The sequence below is a fragment of the Neomonachus schauinslandi genome, chromosome 9 (genome assembly GCF_002201575.2).
Source record: "Neomonachus schauinslandi chromosome 9, ASM220157v2, whole genome shotgun sequence".
Taxonomy (NCBI): domain Eukaryota; kingdom Metazoa; phylum Chordata; class Mammalia; order Carnivora; family Phocidae; genus Neomonachus; species Neomonachus schauinslandi.
Window position 1 is genome coordinate 141,595,788 of NC_058411.1, and position 24,445 is coordinate 141,620,232.

At 53.1% G+C, this 24,445-nt stretch overlaps 2 protein-coding genes across 2 annotated transcripts in view; both read left to right on the top strand.

Moving 5' to 3' along the window:
- Positions 1 to 5,560, top strand: part of TMC3 (transmembrane channel like 3) — a 34,023-nt gene extending 28,463 nt beyond the window's left edge. The window contains exons 18-22 of the mRNA XM_021680595.1: positions 610 to 735; positions 1,377 to 1,455; positions 2,470 to 2,512; positions 3,293 to 3,548; positions 4,683 to 5,560. Coding sequence (XP_021536270.1) covers positions 610 to 735; positions 1,377 to 1,455; positions 2,470 to 2,512; positions 3,293 to 3,548; positions 4,683 to 5,523 — 1,345 coding nt within the window. The 3' untranslated portion in view covers positions 5,524 to 5,560. The remainder of the gene's footprint in view (positions 1 to 609; positions 736 to 1,376; positions 1,456 to 2,469; positions 2,513 to 3,292; positions 3,549 to 4,682) is intronic.
- Positions 5,561 to 13,533: 7,973 nt separating this feature from the next.
- On the top strand, positions 13,534 to 23,696 carry STARD5 (StAR related lipid transfer domain containing 5). Its single transcript, XM_021680690.2, has 6 exons — positions 13,534 to 13,692; positions 14,254 to 14,303; positions 14,660 to 14,792; positions 19,010 to 19,127; positions 19,676 to 19,769; positions 20,635 to 23,696. Exons 1-6 carry the CDS (start codon positions 13,594 to 13,596, stop codon positions 20,780 to 20,782), a joined length of 642 nt encoding a protein of 213 aa, XP_021536365.1. The 5' UTR covers positions 13,534 to 13,593; the 3' UTR covers positions 20,783 to 23,696.
- Positions 23,697 to 24,445: the final 749 nt, after the last annotated feature.

Consider the following 24,445-nt stretch of genomic DNA (forward strand, 5'->3'; position numbering starts at 1 on the left):
CTCTAGGGGAAGGGCCCCTGCATGGAAACAAATTCCCTTCCTGACCGATAGAACAGGTCAGCAGCAGAGAAAGAGCTCGAACCCACAGCTGGTGAATCCAAGACCAGTGCTCTTTCCTTAACAGCAGGCTGCCCTCAGAGAGGCTCACCTCTGTGCTCATCTCGAAAAGATACAGCTCATTTAAGCGACAGGGGCAGGGGCATGGCTCCTGGGCTACAGAGAAATCCATCCGCTCAGAAAACCCACGTCACCTCTGATTCTACGTTATTTATCTATCCGCATCAAGGTAGCGATTTCTAGACGTCTCTACCTAGCATTTGCTTTAGGTCAGTTTCAAAACTATATACGACATTTAGAGGCTAGGTTTGTATACATTATTAAACACACACACACTGGGATCACTGACTCCCCCTTCAAATCTAGTATCAATCAATTAGTTCCTATAAAATCTTCTTAGGAGTGTTACGTATCTTTCACATCGGGGTGTTTGCCCTACCTCTGTAACTGACTTTGAGGACTGGACCTCTAGCCCTATAGCTGTTTCTTGATGGATCTGCCGCATCCTTCTGCTCAGAGCGATCCAATCTGGAGTTATGTCTTTTCTCGCAGCGGACAGGAGAAAATGTATGATATCGTGTCAGAAACGATCGAGAAGGACTTCCCCGCATGGTTTGGCTCCATGGTGGGCTACGTCAGCAGCCCAGTGGTTATCCTGCCGGCTGTGCTCCTGCTTTTGTGAGTACCGCGCACGACCTCCCAGCCAGCTTGGCCAACAAAGGAGCACTGCTTTTCAATAATTACAGAAAATCAATGACTTCATTGCCAAGTCACGTACAGAGCCTGATGATCCAGGCAGGGACTGAATCACACAGGAGCCGGGGAAGTCCGGGGGTCCTGACTCCTCAGCCACGTTTGGGCAATCGCTGGGGCCATGACAGTGGGGCTGCACGTCATTACCATGGTCCCATTGGACAGAAGTTGAAATAATCTCAGAAAGGGGTTTTACAAAGCAGCTGGGTAGCTTCTGCTTGTTTTTGACTTAGAGGAAACATAGCAGCACATGGGTCCAGCACTCATGGCATGATGCGCTGTAAAACGTCCCTCCCGTCCCCACCCCTTCCTTATCCTTATGACCCTGCAGAAGTCCAGGTCAGGGGAGGTCACTGGGAAAACCAAGAGGAAGAAGGAAAGCAGCACCCTCCTGATGCTGGCTGGCTCGAGCCCTCACTCACACCTTCCTCCTTGAGGGTGGGGGTGGGGTGGTTCCCCCACACGGAACCTGGGGACCTCTGGTTCCTGTCCACCAGCCTGGCAGGGAAGGTGCCCTGAGCCCAGACCCCGGGTGGGGCTCACTCATGGCCCATGCTCTGTTCCAGCATGCTCATCTATTACCTTCAGAGCATCGCAAGGTCCTTGAAGCTCAGCAACCAGCAGCTCCGAATGCAGATCCAAAATGCAAGTATCGGATCATCTTTGCCTTGTCCTGTGTGTCAGCCACACGGCAGGTCTGGCCAGCAAGGGAATGCGGGTGAGGTCCTGTTTCCAAATCACGATGAGTCTTGGCCACCCCGGGGGCGTAAGGCCACGCCTCCCCCAGGCTCTGCAGAGTTATTTCTAAGAACACCCAGGGACAGGTCCCATCTGCCCAGGAACTAACAGACTCCTGCTTTTCCTCTCCCAGGGGCCTTGCTGATGCCCTGAGCACTTTGGCGCCCTCTCGTGGCTGCCCCAGCCTGTGTCAACCTGGACATCTGAGCCCACCCACTCTGTTTGGACCCAAAGACACAACTTTTTCATGACTTTTAGACTCTGGTTGTCATTATCCTCTCTACCACCTGGGACTTCGCTCTCAGAACGGTCAGAGGGAGACCAGCAGGTCCAGTCTCTGCACACCGCGGCCCCCCCGCCCCCCGCCACACCACACCAGGCCAGGACAGGGGGAAGCAAGGGAAGCACCGGCCCTCAGGCTCATGGTGACCCAGCCCCACAAAGCTGGGAGTGGGTGTGTCCCTTGCCTCACCCCAGTCCCAGAACTCTGTGCAAGAAATATCTGCCTTTTTCAGTTTTTGAAAGCATAACTCCATGAATATCAATTCATGTAAAGAAACAGTTCCAGAAGCAATCAAATAAGAAATGAATTTGGAGCTGCAAAGGGCATTTTTGGGGAAACATACATTTCCCATGTTGTCGATCTATACTTTCTCTTTTGTGTTTCAGGTTAACCATACTGGCAGAGTCTAAACATGGTCTAAAAATAAAACTTGCTAGGTAAAACTTCAGCTCTTGGGTGTCAGCATTATTCATTCAAGTAACAGGTCTGAGTCCCGAGTATGCTGTCCCCAAGTGACAACAGGTGTAGGGACATGACGTATGACATATAAATCTCCCCCCACTCTCCACCCAAGATTAGTATTATTATTTCTTCCTGCTATATCCAAAACAAACATATGCTTATCATTTGTATTTTAGGCCAGATCTGAAGATAAGAAGAAGGTTGCCCAAATGGTAGAAGGTAAGTAAAAACAGAAATGCCAGGTGTCTCAGTCAGTGACTATATTTAAAAACACAGCAGTTCATGGTATACCACCAATGATAAACTGTGGTTTTCACAATTAACTAGGCACAATAAAATAAAATCTAGGGTTATAAATATTGGCTTAAGTTTACAATTTTTACATCATACCCAGGCCTGTGAATAACACCAAAACATGTCTGAAAGCAGAAGGAAGTTTTGAGGTAGGGGAGAAAAAGAAACCCAGAAATCTGGAGAAAACCCCTAAGAATGCCCTTGTCTTGTTCACTTTTGTGTCCTTCTCAGTGGCCATTTCTTCCTGGCAAGACCCCTCCCCGAGTCTCCACCCCAGGGTCCAGCCTCACGAGGGCATGCCCCTCCGTCCCCCTCCCGCACGCAGGGCAAGGCCAGATGGGCACACCCAGCCACCAACACAGGGCGCACACCTGCTCTATCCCAATCCTCCAGCAGCACCTGGACAAACTTGCTCCCACCCAGGCTCCTTGAGGGAAGAGGAAAGAGCCTCCTGCAGAAAGAAGGAAAACAGAAAGCAGAAGGCTGGTGTGGCCGGAAGGGAGGCAAGTGGGCAAGGATAGCTCAAGGGAAACTCAGCTGCCCCTTGGAGCCCCTAAGAGACCCCGGTATTGCCCAAGGGAGGGGTGTATCTGCAAGCGCATACACTTGTTTGCAGACCCAGCAGCTGGAAGTCAGCACACCCTTGCTGCTCCATCAGCCTGCCTGGGTCACCCCCCGCCCTCACATCCCACCCTCCTCCTGCAGCCCGAATCCAAACCCAAGAGGAAAGCAGCATGAGGCTGCCAAAGGACAGTGACCTCAGCAGCCGGCTGTCCTCGGCTCACTCGGTGGCGCCCCAGAGCAATGGCACTGTGGTCAATTTGGACTCATCCAGCAGCAAGAGAGGCAGGGGGGAGACCGCCGCCCAACGCACACCCCCGAGTCCCCAGCCAGGCCTCGGCAGCCCCAGCGCACCTCTTCCTGGCACCTCCAAATGCAGGCCGGAGCAGCACATTAACAGGTGAGCTGACCCGCAGCATGGCAGGAAACCCACCTCCCTGGCCGTGACACCTGCCAGGGAAGGCCCAGGGCCGTAAAGTGCAGGATAAGGAGCCCTTAGGGATCTGAGGGTCTCAGTGGTTTCAGGGGGCCAGGGCCATCCGATTCCAGTTCTGCCAGAAGGCCCCGGGGCCAGTGGCTATGAGAAGAAATGGGGGGACAAAGTGTGTCCAACAGGACATTCTTCCTCCTGGGCCTTCTGCCAGATAACCTCTAAGCCAACGTTCCTGCCAACCTAGGGTATGTATTTCTATAGCCCAAGGGGGGGAAATGCCTTTTATAATTGTTTTTTGTTATTTTTTAACTTCACAGTGGCCATAGTATTGGCAAGATCTTTTATATTTTAGTTCTAGGCTGGCCAAGTTAGTGGCAAGATCGCTCTGTATTGCATGGGGTCAGTTGTCTCGGCTTTACTTGCACATACAACATGGGTAGAACCCTGGGTCCCCTTCGTGGAGGTGGGGCCTCTGGAAGGATGCACTGACCCGAACTCACATAGAAAATTGTATCGGATCTGAACGTGACACAGTGACTGCCACAGAGATAAAATACAGGGGTTATGGTATGTTGGGGTCTTGGCTTTTTTCTTAAAGACAATGGCTAGGTTAACAGAGGACTGGAAATCTTGCTATAGGAGGGTTGTCTTCGTGTATCTGTGGGGCCTTGACAAGGAGGAGGGACTCCGTTCCTTTGGGTGGGCGGCCCGGGCAGCCGGACAGCTAGGTGCCTAGCAGAGATGGTGAGGGGCAGCGCTCCTAACAGGCGCTCCACAAATGTTAGTCCCACTACGTGCTCCTGGACGAAAGGGGGCTCCCTCGTGAAATATATTAGCAAACCCCCTATGTCCTACCCCCTCCGTGGAGAGTCACTGTGCACATCATTCCATGAAGGGCTCTGAGAATCCCAGGAGTAAAGACATCTGTGTAGCCGCGTTCCCCAAACGCTCCCGCGCATCCATCCACAGAACCCGCGTTAACGGGTTGGGACGTGGGTCGGCGAACAGGCCAAGGGCGCCGCTGCCCCCGCTCGCCGCGCTCACAAGGCACGGGGCTCGGCCAGCACCAAGGGCACAGGGGCCTCGCCACCTGTCTTACAGGTGTCTGCGTGGTCGGAGCGCGAGCGCAGGTGACCAGCACCAGGACAGGTCCTGCTCCCCCGGGATGCGGACGAAGCACGCTGAAGTTGTGCGCTCAGAACCTCTTTTCCGAAGAGACTTTCAGCACATCGACCCCCCTCTTCGTGGACCGGGGCTCTCGGCCGTGGTGCCGCGTGGTCCCAGGTCCTGCGCCCCCAGATACTACATCATTAATGAACGAGACTCTCGCCAAAAAATCCGTCCCACTTTCTGGCCAGAGAGACATTTCAGGATGGATGCCTTAGGGGACATGGTGATGTGCCCCAGGACCACGCGACAAGGTGTGTCCTGGGCCCCCCAGCAGGGGCAGTCTCCACAGCTGAGTGAAGAAGAGGAGGATGCCCCGAGGAGAGAGTTGGTTCAATGGTCTCTCCACCCCCAGTCCCTGAGAGGCCTCCAAGGGGCTCCTCATTTTTATGCTGGCGACAGGTCGGAAAGTCAGACCCTGGTTCCCGAGCACCAGGGAAGGATGCACTTCAAGTCCTGGGATGATAGCTTTGAGGCTCCACTCGACAGGCCGGTGTATGGGCACAAAAAGCCACGCTCCCGGAATTTCCAGTCTGCACAGCACCCCCCAAAGCTCAGAGGCAAGCCCAAGGTGGAGCCCTCCCTCACCGAATCTGATTCCATGTCGGCGGCATCCAGCAGCGACCAGCAGAACGGCAGCAATGACCAGTACCTCCAGGTCACCCCCAGCCAGGCCAAATTCCGCAGGTCTGCTGGCCAGCTGGGCAGGAGGAAGGCCATCTCCAGGCAGGAGCTGGTCGCGGATCTGAACGACCTGATTTGTTCCAACGTCTAGGGGCTTCTTCTGGTGTCGCAGTCACAGAATCGGTCCCCGCCTTCCGGATGGAGACAAGAACCCACAGCCCTGAGACAGGACCACAACGCCCCCTTCTCCAGCAAGCGCCTGCCAGTGGGCTGTGTCCTGGGGCTCTTTGTGGCCAGCGCCTCTGGAACACTAGGCTGTCCTTTCAAAAACGTCCATCCTTTTCCTCCATTCCGGGTGGCCACAAATCATAGGCAAGCCAGACAGCTCATCCGGATGGCAGAGCCCCTTCCGAGATGTCTGCGTCCGTCATCCATCCCATGTGTGTGCACCGCTTGGACCGCCGTGCCTGGGACGTCTGTTTCAGCACACGGGGACTCAGTCCTCCCTGATAAGCACCCGGGACTGCGTGCCTGCCCTTCAAGATCTCACAGTGCTTCATTAGTTCACATGAATCATCGGTTTTTGGAATGGCAGGAGTAACTAAAATTGAAGAGCTTAGTACACTGTCTACCACCTGTTTGTACATCCGTATTAATGAATCAGAACAGCTGTATAGGAGGTCCCAGAATCCCCGAGGCTTATTGGTTCCTTTAACGGGGAAAGATGGGATTCAAGCTGGTTTCAGGCTTCGCTGGACCTGGGGGTCAAACACCTTCAAGATCCTCTGTCTTTTCACCTGTAGGCTCTCCTTGTTTGTTGACCTCATTTTCTCCTGATGACAACAGGCTTCCTCCAGGCAGTAGGTGGAAGAGGATTTCAGAGCCATGGGTAATGGAAGGCTTATGCCGCCCAGCCTAGGAGCCCAGGGAAAGAACAAGGTGTCCCTCCCCACCTCCCACGATCTTCACCTGTGATAATGGCCGGCTCGCCTCCCGCGGGTGCTGGGCAGGGTTCTGCAGGAGCGTGGGTGGCTCTGCTGTGGTCAACTGAAGGGCACCCCCTAGTCCTGTCTCCAGGATCCCTCTTTCCACTCTAAATTGCGCCTTTCACGTTTTCTCTCCTCCACCAGACTGAGTACCTATGGAACAAAGCGCTGTCTGTTCCTTTCTGCGCCCCCAGCCACTGACACATCCTGGGTAGTGTGCTCCGTTTCTGCGCTGCATAATGGCTCAGAGCAACGTGCATTAACATCTCGCACTTTCTGTGGGGGGGTGCAGACACAGCCTAGCTGGGGGCTCTGCTCCGGGTCTCAGGCAAACTGTCGCCAGGCATCTCCTCTGAGGTGAGCGGTCCCCTTTGGAGCAGCTCACGTGCTTGTTGGCAGAATTCATTTGCCTGAGGCTGTGGGAGGTCCTCTGCTCCCCTGCTCTGTGGCCCGCTCCCCAGCATGGCTGCCTGCACCTTCAAGACCAGCAAGAGAAGGCCCCTTCAGCTCTGAATCTCCTTTTCCGGGGAAATCCTGGACGCTCTTGTAAAAGACCCCACCGGATCAGGTCAGGCCCACCCAGGATAATCTCCCTTTCCATTACTTCAAAGTTAACTGCTCAGAGACCTTAATGACATCTTCAAAATCAGTTCATCTTGACCATATAACAAAACCTAATCATGGGAGTGAAATCTCATCCCATTCGCCAGGGTCAGCACACTCAGTGGGAGAGTACACGGGGAAAGCACGTCAGGGAGCCAGAATCCTGGGGGCCGAGTCCGAATGCTGCCTAACGCAGATACTTGTTGAATGTCAACGGGTAGGTGAATGAATGAATGAACTATACTAATGAACGAATCACAGATGACAGGGGGATAGGATTACTATCCAAGATCTAATGCCAATTCTTTTTTTTTTTTTAAAGATTTTATTTATTTATTTGAGACAGAGAGAATGAGAGAGAGAGAGCACATGAGAGGGGGGAGGGTCAGAGGGAGAAGCAGGCTCCCTGCCGAGCAGGGAGCCCGATGCGGGACTCGATCCAGGGACTCCAGAATCATGACCTGAGCCGAAGGCAGTCGCTTAACCAACTGAGCCACCCAGGCGCCCGATCTAATGCCAATTCTAACCAGAAAAGAAAGTTCGGTGTAAATAATGTCGCTCTAAAAGTAGACACACACGAACACTCCTCCCCAAATTCATGACAAGGTGCGCACCTATTGTTAACGTATGTTGGGGGGGTCGCAGTCTGCTCAGGAAGAAATGTTCTGCCACGCCAGGGGAACACGTGTTTGTGATGGAGCACCCACCGCAGTGGGATGAGCGTCCCCTCTTCCAGATGCTTGGTCTGGGGCTGAAGCTCAGGCTCCCTGGGACACTGAGACACACTTTGGAAAGACCCAGCTCTGCCTCTGGGCACCTGCAGGAGCACCTGGGGAGGCCCTCCGCCAGGACTAGAGGACAGGCATGCCCTGCATCATTCCTGAGGACACACGAATGTTGCCAACACACCCACACCCACGGCTGTGGTAAGTGTAGCACGTTTCCCTGCGCAACCTAGCTCACCTGCACAGCATAGCTCGCCTGCCCGCCCGCACTGAGCATTGAGCTCCGTCCTAGAGAAATTCGAAAGACACAGAATAGTACAAAGCCTGGTGTCACAAGCACCCTTATCCCTACTGTGTCAGCAACGGCTGCAATTTATCTTATGTCCACCTAGTCACTGTTATTATTAACGAGAAAATATTACAGGTACAATCAAAGTGCTCTATAATCCCCACACAGAGATCCACACCCCTCCTACTGCCAAGAATTTGGTGTCTGTCCATTAAATTGTTTATAGTTATATATGCTGTGTGCGTGTGTAAATATGTATGTCTAAATATCCATAAACAATGTGCAAGCATGTTTCACTCCATTAAATACTATCATAGCACATGCATCATTGTACACATTTATGTGTTTGAGGTCTGTCGATAAAATGTATCGATCAAGCTCACTTATAACCGCTGCATAGTATTTCACCATATGAATAAACTCAGCATCTATCCATCTCCTGGACATTGAAATCATTCCCACCTCAGCGAAAAATGTTGCACTCAACATCTTTTGTAAGTCTTCAACTGCGCGTGTGCTGGTGCTGACCTGGGAGCGGATGCTGGTCCTGCCGAAGGGGGGATCCCTGGGGCACAGGACAGGAGCGTGTTCAGCATCACGGGCTGCTCCTCTGGGAGTCTCCAGGCGCCCAGACCCCCATGCAAACTCCGTCTGCAGATGACAAGGGCCATTTGCTTCTAGCCCCACCCGAACTTGATATCGTCACACTATGTAAATTTTGCCAACCCGCTGGGAAAAAAAAAAAAAAAACCCAAGTTATTTTAATTAATTTGCATTTCCCTGGTTGTTAGCATCTTCCCCTGTGTGGATTGGCCCTCTGCATTTTCTCTTCTGTGAACCGATGGCCTACCCGCCTTTGCCGGGTTTTCTGTCGGCAGAGGCCACCAGCTCTGGCCCTTCCGTCCGCTGCATCCCGTGGGAAGCTTCGCGTCTGCACCATCGAACACCTTCTCCTAACTGACGCTTCACAACATTCCTTTGGCTTTCCGTGATGATCCTTTGGCTCTCAGTGATGGGCGGTGGGGTGTAGTGATTCACATCTGTCCTTTGGTCAAACCATCACTGAGAATATGACCCACACTATTATTAAAAATCTCTCCTAAAAAAGCCCATGTAACAAACTCCTCTGGGGTCTCAGAAATCATCACAACTGTATCCATTACATATGGCACGTGAACGCCTCTTGATAGGAACAGTCTGGTAAATATCTCAGTAACCTAAGGACACTCCCTTGGTCACTGCTTATGTTTCCAAATTCGTGAAGGCCAGAACATTTAGAGAAAAGTTTTCTGTGCATCTTGAAAAGACTCGCTTCTGTAGTCTGAGGTAGTATTCCTGCTTTCCAGCTACTGTGTGTGTGTGTGTGTGTGTGTGTGTGTTCCCTCTTTTTTTGGTTTGTAGATTGTTGCAATTTCTGATTTTACTCCTTGCCCATTTCATACTAAACACTGTGTATCCTTACAGGGAGGAAGAGGCAGTAAAGCGTGTAAGTAAACCCGTGACCTTCAGAAAAAGGAACTGGGTGTGCACCACAGCTCTGCTCCTTACTAGCAATGTGATTTTCAGTTTCATAACCTGTAAAATGGGACTGTGGTCTGCACCTCCTAATGCTGGGGTGTCGTGAGGTTCCAAGGTCCAGCACAAGCGCAGTGCCCAGGACGTTGGCCGGCAGGTGGCACAGCTCAGTAACAATCGGCTGTTGCTAAGACTAAACAGACACACACATGCTTGCAGAAAGAGAGTCATCTGTGCCCACAGCACCTGCCCGAGCGAACGTAACAAACATAACGAACATCACGGTCCGAGGGGAAAGCACATTCTCCATCCAGGAACTTTTAGGGTTGGAGCGTTTGCACACGTGGCCCCACCCGTCCGTGGTCTGGAGCCGGTTTGGGGTGGACACCGCTGGGCCCCCCACGCCATATACACCTATTTAAAATTCAGCTGGGACTTTGGTGAGGCCTGCCCTGACAGCTGGGTTACTCAGAGGCCCGAGGACCTTGCGGAAGCGGCTCTGATTGGGGGAGACTACACAGCCCCCTTCCTCCTCCTTCCCATCAGCTCTGAACTGCCGCCCCAGGCCCCACTGATGAGCTGGCCATGTGGGCGGACCTCCTGCCTCCTGCCCAGGCAGCTTCTCATCCTGCCCTGCCCGGCCTCCCCAGGCGAGACAGACCGGAGCTTCCCCCAGGACTGTCCTGACCTCGCCCGTCTCCTGCTGCCATTTGTCACAGGCCTCGGGGGTCGACGCTTTTCTCTTCCGAATATTTCATCTACCCAGGGCTTCCCATTTTCTGAGAGCAAACATTAGAAGCTCTTACAGTGATAAAAAAAAATTTCAAAACCAATGCTCCATTTGGTAAAAATAGAAATCTCTCGTGTGTCTGATGTCTTACGGAAGTCACTTTCTATAGCAAGACTTAGTTTCCTCCAGCTTTGTTTTCAGAGCGTTGTATCCCCGAACAAAATCCTGGTAGGCCTCCGCCTGACCAGGTCTCGAGCTGCAGCGCTACCAAAATAGTCTACATGGAACTGTTCAATGAGGCTTTTTTTTGTAATTTAAACAGTCTTACCTGTTAGTAATTAAAATAATTAAATAGTATGAGATGAAATAAAATAAGAAAGCAATCTCCTTTGGCATTACTCCCTATGGCTCACAGTTTATTCTAAACCTTTCCAGGAGTCAGTCTTCTAAACACGTAGATGTATAAACATATACAGACATCTCTAGTTGTTTCTCTCACTCAAGATATTTATGGATATGATATATTATACATAAACATGGATTGTATGCCAAGCACCACTCTAATTATTATTCATCTATTAAAACCTTTTGTTTTTTTTAAGACTTTATTTATTTATTTGACAGAGAGAGACACAGCGAGAGAGGGAACACAAGCAGGGGGAGTGGGAGAGGGAGAAGCAGGCTTCCCACGGAACAGGGAGCCCCATGCGGGGCTCGATCCCAGGACCCCGGGATCATGACCTGAGCTGAAGGCAGATGCTTAGCGACTGAGCCACCCAGGCGCCCCTCTCTTAAAACCTTTGATCAGTATGTCAACCTTATGAGTTAGTACATTATTTTTCTCATTTTCCAAAGGAGGATGCTAAGGTCTGCAAGGGCCAGTGACTTACCAGGGTCACAGCTAGTGAGTGGTGATGCTGGGATCTGGACCTGGACCCAGGCAATCTGAGCGGAGCACTGACTTACCTATACTCCTGTCCTTCAATTTACATACTGGACTATATATGTATATGTGTGTGTGTGTGTATATGTGTGTGTGTGTGTATACAATGTATATATATATAAAACATTGTTCCCTGTCAGTACACATATAAAACATTTCATGTGGGGGAGGATAAGAATTTAAATAATATTAAGTTATTTTTAAAGTTAAGTTTTAAATACCATTTATTTCCTTTGTAGAGAATAAATTGCACTTGGTTAGAATAGTCTATTCATATCAACTCCTGTTTCTAGACAGCTGCCTGAGTCTAGAGAGCATTTCCTGTTCCAGTCCCACCTTCCTTCGTCTGTGTCACATTGCTTTAATGGCTACATAATATTCCACCAAATGAATATCCTGTCACTTTCTTTGCTCTTTTGACAAATAGATCATTTCCCGTTGCAAGATGCATCTTATGCATCTTTGTGCAGGAGGCTCTGGGTCAAAACACAAGTAAACTAAAATTTTAAGATAGGTTGTTTTCCTCCCAGAAGGTTACATAAACTTACATTTTTGCCCGCAGTGTATTAAAAAAAATGTTTCTCTATACACTGACCAACACAGGGAATTAACAAACCTCTTCCTATCTACCCATCAGATAGCTGTGAACCTGCTCCCTTGTTTTAATTACAAATTCCCTAGCTAAGAAGGAGGTTCTGCATCTTTTCATGTCTTTATTAGCCCTGTTAATTTGGTTTTCTGCAGAGTATCTGTTCACATCTGATGCATTAGTTTTGTCTGTTGGGTTGTTTGAAAATTTCCTAATAATTTATAAGAGCACTTTGTACATGAAAAAATTTACTTTCAGTCAAAATATGCTCCATTTTTTTCCTTCAGACTATTGCCTAACTTTTTGTGGTATTTTTGATGTGCTTAATTTTTTTTAAAGATTTTATTGATTTATTTGTCAGAGAGCACAAGCCGGGGGGGGAGCGGCAGGCAGAGGGAGAAGCGGGCTCTCTGATGTGGGGCTCGATCCCAGGACCCTGGGATTATGACCTGAGCTGAAGGCAGACACATAACTGACTGAGCCACCCAGGCTTAATTTTTTTTTAATGTGGTTACCTTATCGGTCTTTTTTTTATGGCTCCTAGGAATACCCACTTGTGTCTCTTCACTTGCCCATCACAACGGCACACAGAGACACGCATTAGTGTCCCATTTCCCCTTGGAGCAAACTGAGGCTCCAAGACGTTAAGTGACTAGCCCAAAACCACACAGCCACTACTGGATGAAGCTGGGTCCAGAGTCTGGAACTCCCTAACTCCCCATGCACGGCTTCTTTACAACCCCACAGCCCATCACATCCTCCGAGAAAGGGTTTTCAAGTAGTCCTTGCGTTTACAACCATTTTTTCAAACCTTTAAATGAAATGATAGACAAATAGAAGCACAGATAGGCCTCTGTGCTGAGCTTTTCAAATATTTAGTTGGTTATAGAAGAGGAGGAAAACGAGACTGCCCTTGCCATTCACACGCGGGGGATGTGACCCCACTCGCTCCCCAAGACCTGGGCCACCTGCTCGCGGAGAAGCCTGTACGTCCTAGCCCGGGCCCAGCTCTCCCCCAGATGCCCGGGCATCTCAGCCTCCTGGACACCTCCACTTAGCTCTTTCGGCCACTATAGCCAAAAACGAAGGAGAACAAACTGAGGGTTGATGGAGGGAGGTGGGTGAGGGATGGGCTAGGTGGGGGATGGGTATTAAAGAGGGCACTTGTGAGGAGCACTACGTAAGTGACGAACCACTGAGTACTACTCCTGAAACCAACAGCGCGCTGTATGCTAACTAACTAGAATGTAAATAAAAATTAAAACAAAAACCCGTGCTCAGAACTGAACGCGCCAGGTCTCCACTCAGCGGGGCCAGCAGGGGCTCCGGCCGCAGGGCGGGGCCACCGGGCTCCCCGCTTCAGTGGCGCAGACCTCCAGATTCCGCCCGGGGGCCCTGCCCCAGGAACCCTCTCCGGCCCGCCCCGCCCCCTCCCCCCGCAGCCGCCGCCCCACGTCATCTCTGAGGCGAACGCACCACCGCCCCGCCCCGCCGCAGGCCTCCGGGCGCTCCGAGCGGAAGTCCACGCTCCCGGCTGCTAGTGGCCCCGCGGGGCCGTCCCCCGGCTCGAGGCGCAAGGCCCCTCCCAGGCCGCAGGCGGCCCCGCAGGTGTGCACCGCCCGTCCAGGACCGCCCAGCCTGGCCGGCCGTCTCCGGCCCTGCCAATCTCGGGGCGGGGCGGGGCCCGTCTGCCCGCCCGGGCCAGTCCGGGGGCGTGGGGCGGGGCCTGGGCTGAGGCTCCGCCCCCGGACCCGGGCGCGGCGGCCTCCCAGCCCCATAGCCAGCCTCCGCCGCGGCGCACCCGGGCCCGGACCCCGCAGCCGCGTGCAACCCTTGGCGCGATGGACCCGGCGCTGGCCGCGCAGATGAGCGAGGAGGTGGCGGAGAAGGTGCTCAAGTACCGACGGGACGAGTCAGGATGGAAGATTTGCCGGGAAGGCGTGAGTGAGGAGCTGGGCAGGGAGGGGTCGCGTGCGCCCCGGCGCTGGGGTCTCCGAAGACCCCGGGCTCCTCCTCTTCCTGCTCCTTTCTGCTGTCTAATACCCTGGAGCTGGATTGGGGAGGGGTAGATTCCATTGAGGGTTGTTTCCTTAAAAAATCCTGGGCCTGTTGTGGGCACTAGGACCCCGGGAGATACGTATCTGTCCCTTTCATTGAGTGACTTGCCCGACGTCACCTGGCTGGCAAATGGTGGTGAGGCTCCAGAGACTGCCCTCATCTTAGCATGAGCCTCTCCCCGTTCCCAGGAGGGTGGAACGGGAATAGTTTTTGCTTATGCGAGGCTTCTACTTTTTAAGGAATAGATGGAAATTGCTTGAGGAGACAAATGGCATGGTGGCTTTTAGGAGGTTGAAAAACACCCAGGGCTCTTCGAATCAGCCAGTTCAGATCACATCTCTTGAGACTCCAGACTTCTCTTCTGTACAGCACAGGGGATTGGGTCAGGTGATCTCCCAGAACCTTTCTAGCTCTAAATTCTACGATTCTGTGCCTTTTGACAGAATGGAGTTTCAGTTTCCTGGAGGCCATCTATGGAGTTTCCAGGGAACCTGTAAGTGCATGCCTTGTCAAAGTTTGTCAGAGGTGCTGCTCCTTCTTGATGTCTCTGTGGGTTTGCTTCCTAAAATAATTCCAATCTACCCTAGCACCCTGGAATCCACTTGCCAATTATCTTCTGGAAAAGCTTCTGTTATTATTATCTAAATCATTTCCAGCAAACTGTATCTCGTGAAAACTCACGGTCCGTTTCCGCAGGTCTGAGGGGAGGTGGGCTGGTTAACTCTCAGCCCCTGATCGGCAAGGGTGTCATAAAGAGCAATGACAGATGTGGCAGCTAGTCCTTCTGTATGATCCCAGGATCAAAAACTTTGGTGGGTTCCTGGGCTCACATTCCTTCTTGTGCTCCAGGTACCGGGGAGAAGGCATCGTAAACGCGACACCAGAGAAGGTGTGGGGCTGCATCAAGCCACTTGCTGGGACCCTTCGAGACAAGTGGGATGAGAACGTGAGCAGCTTTGAAATTATCGAAAGCCTCACTGATGTAAGTCTTTCCGAGCGCTGTTACCCTAGCAAGTAACCTGACCCTGTCCTTCTGGAGGGGGTCAAGGACACCTTTTGGCAAGGGCAGGACCCCGCACAGCCCCGGTCTGCTGCAGGTGGGAAACCCTGTGACCAGATGGGTGGAGAAGTCCTAAGCGGAGCTCAGAGAAATAGCAGGTGCTATGAAGGCGGGCAGCGTGAATGTGGGCTCTGAGGTTGCTAAAGCTGTGGCTGGATTTGATTCGTCAGCTCGGGGGTGAAATAGTGCCCCTTGATGGGGCCGTGATGATGAATCCAGAGTCGTGGCCAGAGCCAGGGTTCTCTGCCCAGCTGTAGGGATTACAGTTTCTCCATTGGTACAATGTATGTCGTCCAAGCTAGCGCTGCCCCGTAGAACTTTCCAGAATGATGGAAATGTTCTGTAACCACCCCTGTCCACTACAGTAGCCCCTAGCCCCCATGGAGCCACAGAGCACTTGAAAGTTGTCTTAGTTGGAGGAAACGAATTGTTCACTTTATTTTTCATTACTCTCTTGGTAAATTTAAATAACCACATGGCGCTGGTGGTGTAATTCTAGGTGCTTCTGTCCTGAGAACATTGAGCGTTAGGAATTTGTAGCGTTAAGAACACACCTTGTTTTGATTACAGAAGTTAAGAAGGAAAAAAAAAAACTCGTAGACAAAACTAATAATGAAGTTGCCTTGGGGAGATGTTGCCACCTGTTTGATTCTGACATCCGTAGATGTGACACCCTCTTGCGTGTTTCCACAGATGGTGTTGTGAAACCTCGGGCCATAGTTCTGTGCTGGTCCATCTGGAGGACCCAGGTGTTCTTGGCCTGGACCAAAATTCACATTTCAGTTCATTGTCAAGAGTTTATGTGGGTGTTTCCTGAAGGCTGGGGCACACACCCCCGAGATACAAAGGCAAACACCGAAATGGAATCAGACATGGTGATGTCACCGGGACTCAGTTCTTTTTTAATTCCTCTCCTAGCTTGAAGGGGAGAGTTTGTTGTGACACCCATTTAACACCTGGCTAATCTCCTTTATAACAAAACCGGACAGCTGGCCTCAACCTCAGAATCCGAATTAGAACCCAACGATCCTTTGTGTGTATATTTTGCAGATAGTTAAGTAGCATCCTTTTAAAATAAATTTGTCCAAGTTTATAAAAGTGAGCACATTTAGATAAAAATATTAAGTGGACAACAACATAAGGGCTACCAGAGAGAGTAAAAAAATTGGGAAGACAATATACAAATAATTATACACACATGCTTCGAGTTGAGAAACCATGGGCCAAGGCCCTTTACAACCTAACACAAATGTGACAGAATGACCATATATGGAGTTTTCTTACTGAAGGTAACCATGGCTGCATTTCTGTAGGGTGTTTAGACTTGGGAGTTGGGGGAGGTAAGGAAAAAGGACTTTCATATATGCTAAAGAAGACCCTGGGGTACTGTAGGCTTGGCTACTAGCAAGCTAAGGTTGTTTTAGCCCCTAGCAAAGCCTGAACAGTAAGATAATTGGAAGTTTCCTGGAGGAATGTCACATATACCCACCCAGGAGTGGGGGGTGGGGGTAGGTTGCAGGTTGTCAGCCAGTGCTTTGTCCTCAGCTAGCCTTCTGCTCCCTTATCAATGCTACTCGGTCTCTCTCTGAGCACTCTGCTTCTTTCTGGGAAGGCATTCCTGCTTCCCTGCCTGGGGCCACAGGGGACTCTCAGTCCTTGGCCTAGGGCTGAGCCAGTGTGGGCCCAAAGCAGCCCCCACTCCCTCCACCCTCCCCTGTACCCTGCCTAACCCTGTCAGTCCTGTCCTGCAAGTTTTCAAATGTTTTGCATGCAATCTCCAACAGACTTCTGAGAAGTCTTACATCATCCCCACACATGCACTTGACACCTAACATTTAGTTAACGTCTAAAATTTTCATCATAAATTGCAAAGAATGACATTTTTTTTGAAAAAGATTTTATTTCTTTATTTGAGAGAGAGTGAAAGCGATCACAGAAGGAGAGGGAGAAGCAGACTCGCCGCTGAGCAGGGCGCCCGATGCGGGGCTCGATCCCAGGACCCCGGGATCATGACCTGAGCCGAAGGCAGACGCTTAACCCACTGAGCCACCAGGCGCCCCTAAAAGCATGGCATTTTTAACATGTGACAAATCAGGCAATTTTGAGCAAAACGATGACTTCATTCTTTTAGATGTATCTGCATGACATGAAGTTTTATTTACTATCATTTATTTTAAAAATACATTGATGTGATGTGGGCCAGGAGCGAACGGTGAAGAAAGAATTCTTGAGACATGTTAGGTGCAGAAAGGTGCTCTTATTAAAGCACAGGGACAGGACCCGTGAGCAGAGAGATCTGCACTGGGAGTGTGAGGAGCTATTGATTATATATAGTTTTAAGTTGGGGGGTAGAGATAAAGGGAGTTCCCAAAAGGATTTTCATATGCTGAAGAAGACTTCCAGGATCCTGGAGGCCTGGCTGTGATCAAGCTAAGCATTAACAAGAAGGCAGTCCTGAGTTCCTGGAGGAATGTCTTACTCTGCCTGACTCAGGTTATTTGTCATTTGGCTGCAAGTTGTAAGGAAATTTAATTTTATCCACTTTCTTTTGCCTTAGTTCTCCTCATTATTTCTTGAACTCCTTTTTCCATTGCAAATAGGCTACCGAATTTTATCCTAATATATTTATTCTTCGAAGACATCATCCTTCATCATAAATATGTACATGAATTGTATGTATATATACTTATGTATATATCTCCTGTGACCTTAAGATTCTGCATGTTAAAAAGAATCTGGATTGAGATATGATTATAATTTATTAAGACAGTATGATTATATTACAAATGTGGATGAAGGACTATTATACGTAAAAAGTAATCTATTTTACATCTCTCGGTGAGGGGAATGAGAGGTCTTTTCTCAAGTTAATTCATGTGCCCGTGAAAAGATAGGACTTACTGCTAGAAGGAGAGGGGCGCCTGGCTAGTTCAGTCAGTAGAGTAGGTGACTGTGGACCTCGGGGCTGTAGGTTCGAGCCCCACATTGTTGGATGCAGAGATGACTTAGAAATGAAATCTTAAAAGAAAAAGAAAGCCAGGAGGGTGGAGCCTTCAGTGGACAGTAACTGTGAACAGGGGAAGACACAGGCTGCTGGTGAGCTGAGGTTCTGGAGAAGGGGAGAAGAAGCTGACCTGTGGTTCCTCCTTGCCATTCAGGGGACTGGCGAGAATGCAGAGAAGGAGCCCTCCCATGCAGACTGGTATTTATCAGCTTGATTTTGAGACATCCCAAGTACTCGAATTCTGAGTTGGATAGATAGGTGACAGGTGGGCAGCAGGATGGACACAGAGCCGGGTGCGAGTTTATGGATTTATCACATGTTGCTGCCTTTGGCATTTCTTATCAATACTGTAAGCACTCCTTCAGGAATGATGCATCCTGCAGCAGGAATCAGGATGAGAAGAATTCAGAAGTGTCAAACTGCCTTGTTTCTTCCAGCAAGCTTTGGTCTTAAAAAAGAATAAGAGGGGAGAACATGGGATTCTAACTCCAGCATGCCATGCCTTGCTCAGCTATTGGAATCAGCATCCTGACGTGTCCCCCTGGTGCCCTGGGAGACTTGGCACCCGGGGACCGTGCCTGCTAGGAAGATTCCAGATGGGTAGGGTGTGCTGTGCGTTTGTCACAAGTGGAAAGGGAGGGGCTGTGTGAAGGTGAGCCTGTTCTCAGGCTGGTGTTTTTAGGAAGAACACAGGGAGGCTGAGTCATCTGGACATGGATTCCCAGTGCCCCCAGGGATTGCATGCCCACCTGAAGACTCAGACCCTGTGGGCAGAGGTGTCTCTGCCAAGACGCTCCGTGCCCCAGTCTTAAAACCCAGTCCCTTCAAGTGCAGTCCCTTCTTGCCAGTGCCACACCCCAGAGAGCTCCGTCCCATCCTACACCTGACCTGTTCTTCTCCACTGTGACCCTAGGGCGTGGGTGCTGCTGGAGGCGGGGAAGGGTGGGATAAAGCCTGGGTGGGTTGGGGCGACCTTGCCTTCCGAGGTGGGAGAGTGGACTGGTGGGGTGTTCTGAGATTGGGTGAGGAGCAGGACCTTGCTCTGAGGGCCAGACTCCTCGTTTCCCAGACACTGGGTGTGGGGCGGGGGCAGGAGACCTCTGGCCGGCAGCTGGACTCCTCCGTGCTTTGACAGATGCTCTGCGTGAGCAGAACCGCCAGCTCCTCGGCTGCCATGAAGCTCATTTCCCCCAGAGACTTCGTGGACTTGGTGCTCGTCAAGAAGTACGAGGATGGGACCCTCAGTTCCAATGGTGAGTGACAGCCGGGGTGTCACCAGGTGCAGGGGAGCGCGTGCCATGGGGGGCCAAGGTGAGAGGGTGCACAGGCCAGTCATCCGACAGTGACCTCCCACATGTGGCCAGCACCCCTTGTCGTCGCTGCTGAGGCTCAAGGTCTCCAGTGTCGGTGTGCAGGGCTGTCACGCTGTCCCCTCCCTCCGGCCTCGGCGCATGTCCTGCTGCCTCCCGAAAGCTGCAGCCCCTGCCATTCCTGCGGATCTTCCACGTGGGGACAGAGGGTGGGTCGGAGGGGGTGCCTGCCTCCTGCCGCCAAGCCTTACCCTGTGGAATGTTCTTTTCTCTGAGATGCCGCAGGCTTGGGAAGCCGTGAACGTGGGTGGGTGCGTGTGTGGGTTTGTATGTGTACGTATGTGAGTGTGTGTGTGTGAGGGTAAGGGATGGTGGGGGGGCTCAGGGGCAGGCCCCGGGGCGCCGTGCTGACTTCTCGGGCTCCAGATGGGGGGTCTGCATGCTCTAGGGGTGAGGGCGCAGCTCACCCCCCGTTTTGCTCTGTCTTCCAGCTATCAACGTGGAGCACCCATCGTGTCCCCCGAAGCCAGGTTATGTGAGGGGCTTTAACCACCCTTGTGGCTGCTTCTGCGAGCCTCTGCCAGGGTAAGGACAGTCTCCTGGACTGAGGGACATGCCCAGACCTGCCCACAGCTTAATCGTGGACCTTCTGTTCAATGGCGCATTAATTACCGTTTGCAGTAGTAAACCTGCCTTACGGCCCCGCGGGCTTTGACATTACACAGCACTGTTCTGAACATGTCAGTGATGCAGCGTGCCTACGCACTGGGACAAGGGACAGAATTGTGGGAGGCGTCACTCCCCCTCCAGCCCCGTAAGGCAAGCTGGGCAAAGGTCCTGGTCCCACGTAGCAGATGAGAGAACGGGCTCAGGGAGGTCAAGGGATCTCTCCCGGGTCGGAGGCTTCAGAGGCTGGCAGTGCAGGGCCGGAGGAAGGCCAGGCCCTCGCTTCTGTGCTCTCTGGCCTCTGTCCACCAGCCCGGAGCGGCTGTCCCCACCCCACGTCCCCTCCACGAGGAATGGGCTGGAGGTGCCAGAGGCTAAGCCGTCAGTCAGCCCGCGAGCTGAGCTCGGGGATGGTTCTGTCCCACTGTCTCATTTCTCATTCGCACTTTTGAGAACATAGGCGCCCCAGCCCCCGGGGCGGATACTCAGAGTAGAAGAGCCACAGACCAGAGCAGCACGTTCTGCCTTGCGTTGCTCACCTGCCCAGCCCAGCCCCCTCCAGGCCTCAGTTGCCCTGTCTGTGCGACTCGGAGGAGGCCAGGGTTTTAAAGGGTCTAGGCCCTTGGCCTCTGTGACGGACAGGTGCCGTGCTGGGTGGGGTTCCTGATGACGAATCCCAGTGTAACAGCCTTGTCTCCCAGGGTGAGCGCTCCTCGGTGGCCCGGTGCCCAGCCCCAGCGCCCTGCTCCAGACACGTGATGCGGCTCTGCCTCTGTTTCCCTAGGGAGCCCGACAAGACCAACCTGGTCACGTTCTTCCAGACCGACCTCAGCGGCTACCTCCCGCGGAGCGTGGTGGACTCCTTCTTCCCCCGCAGCATGGCGGGGTTCTACGCCAACCTGGAGAAAGCCGTGAGGACCCTGTACGACTGACGTTCTCACCTGCGGGCCGAGGGCTCCCGTGACTCATGCAGAGCTCCCGATGGCGGGGTACCGGAGAGCCCCGAGGGCCGGTTTTCAGCCTTTGGGACCCACTTGGGGACAGCTCGTCTCCGAGAAGCTGGCCGGAGTGGCCCCCGCCGCCCCGCTCCCCTGCCCCTTCGGGGCCGGCTTGGGGGAGTCGCTCCTGTGCCCTCTCTGCTGGTTGTCCCCACACCTGCAGCCAGTGGACCCCAGGGCACGCGCTCTGGTCTGAAGCCTGCGTGTGCCAGTCTCCGCCACAGACCGCCTGCCCCCCACCCTGCCCCGTCTGCCAGAAAGAACCCCCATCGACACCGAGAGCCAGGCTCTGCTGCCTCGTGAGTATCCGGTGCCCTCCAGCCTGATAACACTGCACCAGATTTCCCCCCTTAAAAAGATAACGGCTTGGAAAATACTGTTTTAACAAATGAGATAAGCGCCGAGGAAAAATACATCCAGTGTTTCTTTCTGAATCGGTCGTTTCCGCTCTCTGCTGCTGCGCTAACTGCCGTGTCCCCAGCGAACCCAGGCAGCCTGCATCTGCGCCAAGCCGACTGCCGCCTTGGGGCGGGTAGTGTCTGGAATGATGGTGAGCGGGGCAGGCCTCTCCTGCCTCTGAGGAGCGCCTTCTCTCCCTCGGCGTTCGCCTTCTCCTCCCCGCTGTCTGGAGGCCGGGCTGGAGTCCCCACTCCGGGTTCTGCTCTGAGACCGCACGGCCCGCACCAGCCTGGTCCAGAGTGTGGGTCGTCGGACCGGGGAGCACGGCCTTGCCACCTGGAAGGGGCCTCGGCAGTCACACGAGGTCCCTTCCCTGTCTCCGGTCGGGACCGCTCAGCCTGCGGGTGAGGGACACCCCCGTGTCTGGCCACAGTGTTCTCGTGTCGATAGTGAGGACAAGTGGAAGACAGCCCCCTTGTGCGCAGTAGCTTATTCCCCACCCTCGAGTCCTGGGGTGTCTGTCTCCGAATGTGCCGACGTGCGAGCAAACTTTGAAACAGGAAAGCTCCGTGTCAAGGGCTTAGAGAGAGCCGCCTTCTTATGGGTTGTGATGTGACTACAGACCCCACAGTCATGCCGTTGGGATGATCCAGCTAACTTACCAAGAAATCTTCATCAGACTCTTGGATTTATTTAGATTTCATTCCTTCAGTAAGTACGTAGCAGGTCCTTACTCTGCTGGGCACCAGCTCAGGAGACCCCGGAAGCCGCCATGCCGCCGTGTCGAGCAGGGTGGAAGGCCAGCCCCCCGAGGACCTGGGTCACGGGCTCCATCGGGTGCAACTGTGCGCTGGACTAGGAGTCTGAAAACATGCACCTGGTCCGGCGCCTACCACGCACTCGGAATTTCTGTTCCTGAACAGTGCTTTCACCTGCCCCTGCTTCGACGTCCTGACTTTATAGGACAATGTGGGGACGTGAATAGCAATCCGGACATAGCCTGCTGCTTGAGTCCGTGCAGATGAAATGATGTATGGTCTGGTAAGACACGGCTCAAAGCAAAGCACCGGGCAGCCTGGGAGAGGCCCTGGGGAGGGTGCGTGTCCATGGGGTGCAAGTGGGTCCCTGGCGGTGTTTGGGGATGACCGGAAACCGCTTGCCGAGGCGCTGTTCTGTGCCTCTCCTCCGCTCTGAAGACGTTGGCCAGGGACAGCCGAATGTCCCATGTAAATCCAGCACCACGAAGTGCTAATGGATGAGCTCTCGTGTTAAGACCCTGCTGGCTCCTGGACTGAGGATCCCCACCCCCCCACCCCAGCCCCTGAGCCTGCAGACCGGAAACTTGACCCGTGGTGGCGTCCTGAGTGGGGGAGAGGGGGACCTTCTGAAGCGGGAGGAGGGGCTGGGGGGACTGTGGACTCGCTCCTAGCTGTGCCCTAGTCCTGAGACAAGCCTGCCCAGACGTGCAGGACGCCTTCTCTGTGTCCCTGGCCCATGGCCCACCCTGTGCTTCTGTGTGTAACTGGCTCCCAGGGCTGACGGACGGCCCCTCCCCCTTCCCTGGGCTGGACCACAGGCCTGACCTGGCTGCTTGCCCGGCAGTTGCCCAGTTGTCTCTGCGAGGTGGCGGGGGGCTGGGTGTACCTCTGAGTCTGCGTGGCCTCATCGGCCAGCCCAGGGCAGGACAGGTAGGATCCTGTGGAGTGCATGTGGAACTCAGTCAGCCTTCCAGGGCTGGATCGCGGCGATCGTCGGTGTTCATTAAACCTGAAGAACCGGTCCACACGGTGTCTCAGAGTCCTTGTCTGTGTGTAGGGCTTGACAAAATTCAGAAGGGATGCACAAGGCAGGAAGCAGGACGCGACTACTGTAAGCCCGCTGCTTCCCGGGATGAATGGGTCAGCGAGCTGATGCCCACTGCGGTGACATCACACACAACGTTTGCGTGAAGAGGGGCCCCCGGTGGGTTTTCTACGAGTTCACTGCCAGGAAACAGTCTTTGCTTCCTGTGGACCCTGGAGAAGCCACCAGATTCCACTGACATGGCCCCAGCGCTCCTGGCCTGGGCATAACTCATTTGCATGTTGCCTCCAGTTTCCACCGTGATCACGGGGCTGGGACAGGGCTGGGACGTTGCCCGGGGTCTGTTGCTGCTAATACGCCCCTTTGTCCTGAGTGTGGCCGCCAGGCATTAAGAGTTGAACAAACCAAATACCCCTTTGGTCAGGCACTGTTCCGTCTGTACCAGATCCCAGAAAAGCAGGACTTAACCTCTGCTCCGTCATCCACCAGCTCGGATGGGTCACCTGCTGTCTCCCGGTCTTGATGCCCTCATCAGTATGTAGGTACCACTGTGATTATTAAAGACCATGTCCAGGGGCGCGTGGGTGGCTCAGTCGTTAAGCGTCTGCCTTCGGCTCAGGTCATGATCCCAGGGTCCTGGGATCGAGCCCCACATCGGGCTCCCTGCTCCGCGGGAAGCCTGCTTCTCCCTCTCCCACTCCCCCTGCTTGTGTTCCCTCTCTCGCTGTCTCTGTCAAATAAATAAATAAAATCTTTAAAAAAAATAAAAAAATAGATAAAGACCGTGTCCACTGAACGCCAGCCCAGTGCTCGGCGCGGGGTAGGTAAATGGTAGCCATTTCTCGTTTACCCTCTCGTACGCGTGCTGGTCCATGCTGTTGGCACACCTGCCCACGTTTTGAGCCTCACCTGTCCTCCTGGCGTCCTTGCCCCACCACCCGGTACCACCCTAGGCCTAGGATCATGTCTCCAACCCAGCCAAAACCAGCTTTGCAACTGTTTTGTGTGGTAGATTGTGTTTTCCCAAAATAGCCCCACAGCGTCTCCCCTCGCCTTGCACCTGGGCCAGCGCCCCCTGATAAGGTCCAGCAGAAGATGCCTTGGGGCTCCGAGGCCGGCTCATAAGAAGGACACACCTTCTACCTGGCTCTCACCCTTGCACCCAGCCGCCATGTTGTGCGGAAGCCCAGGCCTGGGGCGAGGCCCCCTGTGAGTGTCCAGGCTGACGGCCCCAGCTCAGTTCCCAGCCAACAGCCAACATCAGCTGCCAGAGGTGTGAGAGAATGACCCTCTGGGTCCTTGCAGCCCCCAGCCTCTGAGTTGCTCGGATGGATGCCCAGGAAAGCAGCATGGCCTGTCCCCTCTGAGCCTGCCCACATGGCAGATTCGTGAGAA